The following is a 9,893-nucleotide window of genomic DNA, read 5'->3' on the forward strand; positions in this document are numbered from 1 at the left end:
ACAAACGGAAGAAATCGACCAGGATCTGGAGGCTGAACTGAGGCAAGTATGCAAAAGCAGAAGTGTGGTGGTGATGGGAGACTTCAACTACCCGGGAATAAACTGGAGTATTGGGCACTCAAACTGCATGAGGGAGACCAAATTCCTGGAGGTCATCATGAGGGATTGTTTCATGGAACAGCTGGTCACGGAACCAACACGGGATGCCACTCTTGACCTAATCTTCAACGGACTAGGGGGACCCGCTAAGGAGGTGGCGGTACTAGCCCCACTAGGAAACAGCGATCACAACACGATCCAGTACAGGCTAGAAATTGGATCATCAAAGGTGAAAAGAACTAAAACGACTGCACTTAACTTCAAAAAAGGGAATTATGATGCCATGAGGAAAATGGTGGGAAAGAAACTCAACGACAGCGCAAGGAAGATGGAGTCCGTAGAAAATGCCTGGACCATACTCAAGGACACAGTGCACGAAGCACAGAACCTGTGCATCCCCAAGTACAGGAAAGGGTGCAAAAAAAATAGAAAAAAAACCCCAGTGTGGATAACAAATGCAGTGAAAAAGGCGATAAGTGACAAGAAAGCATCATTCATAAAATGGAAAAAGGACAAAACAGAGGAGAACCAAAAGGAACACAAAAAACACCAAAAGGAGTGTCATCGAGTGGTTAGGAAAGCAAAAAAAAGAATATGAAGAGAGACTGGCAGGGGAGGCAACAAACTTCAAATCATTCTTCAGGTACGTTAAGGGGAAGCAACCAGCTAGGGAGGAAGTAGGACCCTTGGATGATGGGGACAGAAAGGGAGTGGTAAAAGAGGAAAAGGAGATAGCTGACAGGCTAAATAAGTTCTTCACGTCAGTTTTCACGAGGGAGGACACAACCAACATTCCGGAGCCCGAGGAGATCGTAAAAGGAGAGCAGGATGAAAATCTGGTCCAGCTAGAGGTGAGCAAGGTGGATGTCCTCAGGCAGATAGACAGGCTAAAGAGCGACAGATCGCCAGGTCCGGATGGCATTCACTCAAGGGTACTCAAGGAACTAAGGAACGAAATAGCTGAGCCACTTCGACAAATATGCAACCTATCCCTAAAAACTGGAGAGATTCCGGAAGACTGGAAAATAGCAAATGTCACGCCCATCTTCAAGAAAGGCTCAAGGGGAGATCCAGGAAACTACAGGCCGGTGAGCTTGACCTCGGTCCCGGGAAAGATGATGGAAGCACTGATTAAAGACAGCATCTGGGAACACATCGACAACTATGGGTAGCTAAAGTCGAGCCAGCATGGCTTCTGCAAGGGCAGGTCATGCCTCACAAACTTATTATACTTCTTTGAGGGGGGTAACCAACCAGGTGGATAAAGGGGAATCCATAGATATCATTTACCTTGACTTCCAAAAAGCTTTCGACAAGGTGCCACACGAAAGACTACTAAGGAAGCTATGGAGCCATGGGGTGCAAGAGGAGGTCCACCGATGGATCAAAAACTGGCTGGCGGACAGGAAACAGAGGGTTGGGGTAAAGGGATATTACTCAGACTAGCAATGAGTCACGAGCGGAGTTCCACAGGGGTCGGTGCTGGGACCGCTCCTATTCAATATATTCATTAACGACCTGGAAGCAGGAACAAAATGTGAGGTTATTAAATTTGCGGATGACACCAAACTATATCGCAAGGTCAATAACATGGAGGACTGCGAAGATCTCCAAAAAGATCTGACAACACTGGAAAAATGGGCCAAAAAGTGGCAAATGAGTTTCAACATAGGGAAATGCAAGGTCATGCATATAGGGAAAAAAACCCCGATGTTCACTTACAAAATGGGGGGATCAGCGCTAGGGGTGAGCGACCTTGAAAGAGACCTGGGAGTGATGGTAGACACAACATTGAAGTCGTCGGCGCAATGTGCCACGGCTTCAAGGAAAGCAAACAGAATGTTGGGTATCATTAAGAAGGGTATCACGACCAGGACAAAGGAAGTCATCCTGCCACTGTATCGTGCTATGGTGCGCCCGCACCTGGAGTACTGTGTTCAGTTCTGGTCGCCGTACCTCAAGAAGGACATGGAGGTACTTGAGAGGGTCCAGATAAGAGCAACTAAGCTAATAAAGGGCATGGAGGACCTCTCATATACTGACAGACTGAAAAAGCTAGGGCTTTTCTCCCTGGAAAAGCGGAGACTTAGAGGAGACATGATAGAAACCTTCAAGATCATGAAGGGCATAGAAAAAATAGACAGGGACAGATTTTTCAAATTAAGGGGATCAATAAGTACAAGGGGGCACTCAGAGAAATTGAAAGGGGAGAGGTTTAGAACAAACGCTAGGAAGTTCTTTTTCACACAGAGGGTGGTGGATACATGGAACGTGCTACCAGAGGATGTGATAAACAGGAGCACGCTACAGGGGTTCAAAGAAGCTTTGGATAGGTACTTGGAAGACAAAGGGATTGAGGGGTACAGATAAGAGTAAAGGTAGATTATAGGGATGGGATTAGAGGTAAGTTACAAAATTAATCAGAGACCACTGTTCAGGCACTAGGCTTGATGGGCCGCCGCGGGAGCGGACCACTGAGCAAGATGGACCTCTGGTCTGACTCAGCGGGGGCAACTTCTTATGTTCTTATGTTCTCTGTCGCCTTCCATTCAACAAGTTCCTGACCCAGCCCATCACTTTGGGACCCATCCCATTGGCACTCAGTTTATTTATTAGACATCTTTATGGAACACTGTCAAATGCTTTACTTAAATCTAAATACACCACATCTAGCGCACATGCTCTATCCAATTCTCTGGTCATCCTGTCAAATAAATTGATCAGATTTGTCTGACAAGACCTACCTCTGGTGAATCCATGTTGCCTCTGGTCCTGTAATCCACAGGATTACAGAAACTTGACCATTCTCTGTTTTAAAAGTGTTTCCATTAATTTGCTTAACACAGAAGTCAGACTTACCGGCCTGTAATACCCTACTTCTTCCTAGGACTCCTGGACTACTGTAACATACTTTACCTGTCATGTCCTACCAACATGCAAAAACAATTACAAACAGTCCAAAATACAGCCCTAAGACTAATATATTTACTGAAAAAATACGACCACTTTACCTCAGCTTTCCAAGACTCACACTGGCTCCCAGTACAAGCACGCATACAACACAAATTCTACTGCACCCTATTAAATGGAAATGGACCAAGCTATCTGAACAACTGCCTAATCAGGAAAAAAAAATATCCAGACCAAGGAGAACTCAAGCACAATTTACCCACCCACCCCAATCAAAGGCATGCAAAGCAAAAAAATATATGACAGTCTACTAGCCACTAGAGCAGCAAAAATAGACCACCACCTCTCAAATCTGATGACCACGACACCCAACTACAAAACATTCTGGAAAGAAATTTGTCAAATGATCTAACCATACCATATCAACCATTCCCAGATCCCGATGTAACCCAGCTGGGGATAAAATTATACAGTTACGCTGATGACTTCACAATTATTATCCCATTTGCCAACTCCATCTCGGAAACAATTCCAAAAGCATCAGAAGCCATAAACTTCATGGAACATTGGATGACAGACTTCAAACTCAAGCTCAATACTGAGAAGACAAAATTCTTTGTTGCTTCACCGCGCCCTCTTGACACCAAAACCCCACTAGACATCAACAAACATAACTACCCCATACAGCCCACCATTAAAATACTGGGTGTAACTCTGGACCAATGCCTCACCATGAAAGATCAGGTGGACTCCCTAATCAAAAAGAGTTTTTTCACCCTCTGGAACCTTAAATCCATTAAAGCATACTTTGATAACGCTGCCTTCAGAATCTTGGTACAATCCCTCGTATTAAGTCAACTCGACTACTGTAACATCGCCTACTTAGCAATCCCCCAAAAGAATATACGACGATTACAACTAATGCAAAACACTGCGGTCAGACTAATCTTCGGTCTAAAGAAGTCCGATCACGTGACGCCATACTTCAAACAGCTACACTGGCTGCCGATGGAAGCTCGTGTAAAGTTTAAGTTCGCCCTCCTCTGTTTTAAAGTTTTCTACGGTATAACCCCTAAATACATCACTGACCTATTCTCCTTCTCAGCCAACAAACACAAGAGAAGCTCCCACTCGCACTTCGTTTCTCCCCCGGTTAGAGGATGCAAACTAAAAAAACACCATGAGCATCTTCTCTCACATCAGGCTGCTCTATGGGGTAAAGACCTAGAACAACTCCTATTGCCCACCACTTATGAGGTATTCAGGAAACGCCTCAAAACTCACCTATTCCTGAAATACCTAGACAGCTGACCCACTTCCCTCCTTCCCCTCTCTTGCCCTTTCTCCCCATTGTTCCCACATCCCTTAAGTTAACTCAACTTGTACGTCAACTCAACTTGTACTCCACTAATCTTCTGTAAACCACATAGAACTTAACGGTATTGCGGTATATAAACTGTTATTATTATTTATTATTATTATTATTATACTATAGCTCTCAACCTTGTAATCTCTCTGGGAGAGCCCAGGCTAATTTCTTGTTGTAAACCACCTAGAACTGAAAGGTATTGGCAGGATAAAAGACATCAATATAATGTAATGTAATTACTTCCACTTTTGTGGAGAGGGACCACATCCGCCCTTCTTCAGTCCTCCAGTACCACTCTAGATACATGGTTAAAAAGGTCAGTCAGCAGAGCTACCAGAACCTCCATAAGTTCCTTCAGCACCCTCGGATGTACAGCATCTGGCCCCATTGCTTTGTCTGCCTTTATTTTAGCTAGCTCCTCACAAATTACAACCCTCTGAAAATTGATCAGGGTCTATTACTCCTCCATCCCTATTCACATTTGTCATTTGTGGTCCCACTCCCGGCGCTTCAGCCGTGAACACAGAATAGAAATATTTGTTAAACAATTTGGCCTTTTCTTTACCTTTGAGTCTCACAATGCCACTTTTGCACTTCTTCCTATAACTAATATATCTAAAAAATGTTTTGTCTCCCCGTTTTAGCTATTTTTTCTTCCATTTGCATCTTTGCTTTCCTGACTACACGATCAGCCTCTCTTAACTTTTCTAGATATTTTTGCCTGTCTTCCTCTTTCTGCAATCTTTTGTAGTTTATGAAAGCTAAGCTCTTATTCCTTACCTTCTCAGCTACTACTTTTGAGAACCACAGCAGCCTTCTTTTCCTCTTACTTTTATTTACTTTCCTCACATAAAGGTTTTTTGCCTTTACAATCGCTCCTTTCAGTTTTGCTCCTTTCAGTTTTGCCCACCACTCCTTCTAGATATTCCCATCCAGACAACAATTCCTTGACGTAAACCACCATCTGAACAAACTTAGTTTTTTTAAAAGTCTAAAACCTTTGCTTTTGAATGAGCCCTCTCTATACCCATCTTAATATTAAACGGCCTTTTAGTGATCACTGGATGCCAGATGATCACCCACTGTAACATCAGAAACACCTTCCCCGTTTGTAAGTACTAAGTCCAATATGACCCCATCCTGCATGGGCTCCATTACCAACTTCTGGAACAGTTCTCCTTGTAGAGAATCCAGGATCTCCCTACTTCTAGAAGATCCAGCAATAGGGATACCCAAATCAACATCCAGCATGTTGTTATTGACAGATGCTGGTTAGAGGGTTCATAGACAACGGCGCGAAAGAAAAAAGCGCGCGCTGACAATTGAGCGCAGCATGCGCCGCTGCGCTGCTCTAAATTACACTTTTTAGGGGCTCCGGCGGAGGGTTTTGTTGGGGAACCCTCCCAGTTTACTTAATAGACATCGCACCGGTGTTATGGGGGGTTTGGGGGGTTGTAACCCTCCACATTTTACTGTAAACTGAACTTTTTCCCTAAAAATAGGGAAAAAGTGAAGTTTTCAGTAAAATGTGGGGGGTTACAACCACCCACACCCCCCACAACGCCCCCACAACGCGGCGTGATGTCTATTAAGTAAAGTGTGGGGGGTTCCCCCCCCCCCTCGGAGCACTAAAAACAGTAATTTAGAGCGGCGCGGCGGCGCGCACTGTGCTCAATTGTCTGGGCGTGCCTTTGTCCCGGCGCGCTTTTGACCTGACACCGGTTAGAGAATCCAGCTTTTAGGTGAAGAACTGCCCCTCCTTCGCCTAAAAGGTCGCCTAAAAGGAATATGTAGAAGTGTTTGAGACTTGGGCTATTTTTTTGATCGATAATGTGTTCTAAGGTTAGTCATAGTGGTGGTCTGGGTGATTAAACTATTGAACGTAGAGGCAGGCCATTCTAAAAGAAAAACCCTCATTTTGGATGGTTTTGGTTTTTTTTTTTTTGAATGGACATTTTTCCCTGCTGCTACTTTCAGCATGTAGGGCCTTAGGCCAAAAGGGATTTAGACATTTTTTAGATTATGCCCCTCCACCTCTTCCTCTCTTTAAGAGATCATCACTTTACAAATTAACAAATAACCCCTCCCCCCCCCCTTTTATGAAGCTGCGTTAGGGTTTTTTTATTGCAGGCCACGGCGGTAAAAGCACTGGCACTCAAAGAATTCATATGAGTGTCGGAATTAATATCATCACGGCTGGTGATAAATAAAAGTCTAATGCAACTTCATAAAAGGAGGCCAAAGGGGAGGGAAATAAAACAAAAATGGAAAATAAGATAATACCATTTTATTGGACCAATACATTTTTCAATTAGCTTTCAGAAGCCAGAACCTCTTTTCTCAGGTCAGTAAAGTATACTGCTATTATAGTATCCTGCCCTGACCTCAGGAAGGGGATTTTAGTCTCTGAGTTAGTCAAAAATATATTTACAATTAGTCTATTTTCTATTTATAAATACTTTTCACACAGCTATAATACTACTTTATCCTAAAGCAAAAAAAATAAATAGAATTTTTTTTTCTATCTTTGTTTTCTCTGTTCTGCTTTCCCTCATCTTCTTGTCATTCTCTTCCCTTCCATCCACTGTCTGCCCTCACTCTGCCCTTTCTTTATGGCATCTTCTTTCCGTTCTATGTCCCTTTCCAGAAACTGTATGCCTCCCCCTTCATCTCTCCCTTCACCCCGATTGGTCTGCCATCCATTCAATGGTCTGGCATCTCTCTCTTCTCCTTCCCTGCCCTCTCCACACCACCATTGGTCTGGAATTTCACTCTCTCCTCTCCCTTCCCTTTCCTTCCTTCATCTTCCTTCTCAATTATTTTCTGCATCTATCTCGATTAAGTTCTTACTACCCTTCATACAATTTTCTTTTTCACTGTCTACTTACAGCTTGCCACCTCTTGCCCTCACCCCCCTCCAGTATTTCACTAACTCAATCCTCTTCCCCCCATCATGTGCCCTCTTTATTTATTCTCCCCTTCCATCATGTGCCCTCGTTCTCTACCCCTTCCATCTATCATCTTCTGCCTCTCTCTGTCTACTTCCATTCTGCATCACACCAACAATTAAGTACCCCCACTTCTACCAATGTAAATGCAGTGGTGTAAATAAGCATACCTAAATGTATCACTTTTACATAAGTCTCACAGTTTTCTTTAATTATATACATATATAACATAATGTAATTGTGAGAAACCATTCCTGCCCCATCCAAGCCCTCTCCCAAGTACCTCTCTCCCTTGGATTTACCTACTAGATGGGTTGTACTCCTGTTATAAAATACTGTTGAAACACGGCTATCCCTTATATACATGTAATAATAATTTGCCTAAGTGCTAGTATCTATAACGTATGCACAATTGGCACCTAACTTTAAGCATGAGGGGGAGAGAGTTTAGAGGATTTAAGATTTTACCATGAATAGTGATGGGGGAAAGACTTTAGAGAATTTGTTTAACATCTTGCCATGAGTAGTGAAGCTGAACTAAAGCTAGGAGCTTACTTAATTTCTGAAAGCTTTGCATTCTTAAACACTCTGTTTCAGGGTACTACCTATTTCTGAAGTGATTTTTACCTAATTAACTCTTTAGTGCCTACTATCAAGCCTATAGGCTGCAAAGCTACACTACAGAGATCAGAACACCTTGCATCAGTTTAAACAGGATATCACTAGTCAAATATAAATAATATGTATTCTAAGTATTTGCTATTAAAAGTTGTTTTTTTAAATTTGCTTTTAGTTACAAAGCAGTGTCCTATCATACCTCTGCAAAGAATGCTGGCTACAAGACTGCGGGGTATAAGTCTGCTACTGGCTATGACTCCGAGGTGAAAAGCAAAACTTACAATGAATCTCGACGCAGTGATGATGGAAAAAGCTATCCATCCAAATATGATTATGTATAAAGGCTCCTTTGACCTTGAAGATACACAATCCACAATATTCTATTCTGAGATGGTCACTAGTTGACAGTGTTAACACACAACATTCTCTTATGTTCTACATATAGTGATCTGCCATGAACAAATTCTACTACTAGCATGAATACATTATATATATATATATATATATATATATATATATATATATATATATATATATATATATATATATACATACACACACATTTGTAATTGTTGCTAAGTGTAAATTGAAACAAACCAAAAGTGATTGCAAACCCTTAAAAATTGTTTTCTTTTTAACTCATAACTTGGCATATTATTTGTATCACCGACATGACAGCATATCTTTATTCACATTTTAAAAAAAAAATCTAAACATGAGAGATTTAAAAAAAATAGTCACAAGCCAAAAAGCATTGCCTACTCATTCCTATCCATTGTGGCTCCTTTCTGAAAATTACCACCATGACCTTTAGTGATACTAGTACTTTGAGACTGCTGCTAAAGGTTGTAGTGGTCATTATGAGACATTGGGGGTGGAGACAAAGAGAGATCTGGATCATGTGAGAAGGGGGGGGGGGGAGAGAAAAACCTGCTTCAGCTTATGCAAGTCCTGGCCGATATTTATCCTTAGCTTGTATAAGTGTCTTATGCAGGTCTCAGCTGAATTATCAGTTGGAACACACATAGGTTCTGGTGGCCAGCACATGCTGAAATAGTCTGTGTAATTTAATGCTGGCATGACATGAGAAGACATTGAAAACCAGGGCCAATACTGTCTGCTGCAGCTTGAATATTGATCAGATTACAATTTTAGAATAAGAGGGGCAATTCTATAAGCTGATATCTCTTTTTAGATACCCCAGTAGCTTTGTGGTGAGAGTGTCCGGATTCCATTATCAAATACTACTGTAAACTGGTATTGGGGCACATGTACACCAGTCATAGGCCTGGTATAACTGTGGCCACCCAAATTTAACAACCTTATAAAATACAATAATCTCCACATTCCCTTGGGAATGTGGAGATTATTGTATTTTATAAGTTGTGCATGTAAATGGCAGCCCCATTTCTATGCCCTTTCTATGCTTTGCCCATGTGCATGCCTTCCTTGCATTTATGTGCTAAGCCATATACATGTACCTTTACAGAATAGCAGTTTGGTGTTTAGCTGCCACTTGCATGTGTAAGTGTACAATTACCCATGAAAGTGATAGTATTCTGTACACTTACATACCCAACTGGCATGTTAATGTAGACATCTTGTTATAGAATTAGAGGATTAGTGGGTAATTCTATAAAGGAAGTTCCAACATTAGATACCAATTAAGAATGTATAAATTTGGCTATGTGCTATTCTGCAACTATGAGGGGGTGCTGAAAAGATCTCAGTCCAATCAAGAAGAGAATGATGTGGATATGGCTTTATACAATGATCTAAAACAATGTTTTAAAAAAAACTTAGAATTTCGTTTCTGCAAATTGACGCTTAATGAAATTACACTCTTTTCAGCTACAGTGGCAAAATAATGTTCAGGAATTTAGCAGCCCCTTCGTAAGTGCATGTCTTTGATAGCATATAGCTTGCAGATGAGTGTTCATATGGGTGAA

At 41.8% G+C, this 9,893-nt stretch overlaps 1 protein-coding gene across 2 annotated transcripts in view; it reads left to right on the forward strand.

Annotated features, from left to right (window-relative positions):
* The window catches only part of CLDN18 (claudin 18), a 92,043-nt gene extending 83,615 nt beyond the window's left edge, over positions 1-8,428 (forward strand). For both annotated transcript variants that reach the window (XM_033959257.1, XM_033959259.1), the window contains one exon: positions 8,120-8,428. In XM_033959257.1, coding sequence (XP_033815148.1) covers positions 8,120-8,285 — 166 coding nt within the window. In that variant the 3' untranslated portion in view covers positions 8,286-8,428. The remainder of the gene's footprint in view (positions 1-8,119) is intronic.
* Positions 8,429-9,893: the final 1,465 nt, after the last annotated feature.

The sequence above is a fragment of the Geotrypetes seraphini genome, chromosome 9, assembly GCF_902459505.1.
Source record: "Geotrypetes seraphini chromosome 9, aGeoSer1.1, whole genome shotgun sequence".
NCBI lineage: Eukaryota > Metazoa > Chordata > Amphibia > Gymnophiona > Dermophiidae > Geotrypetes > Geotrypetes seraphini.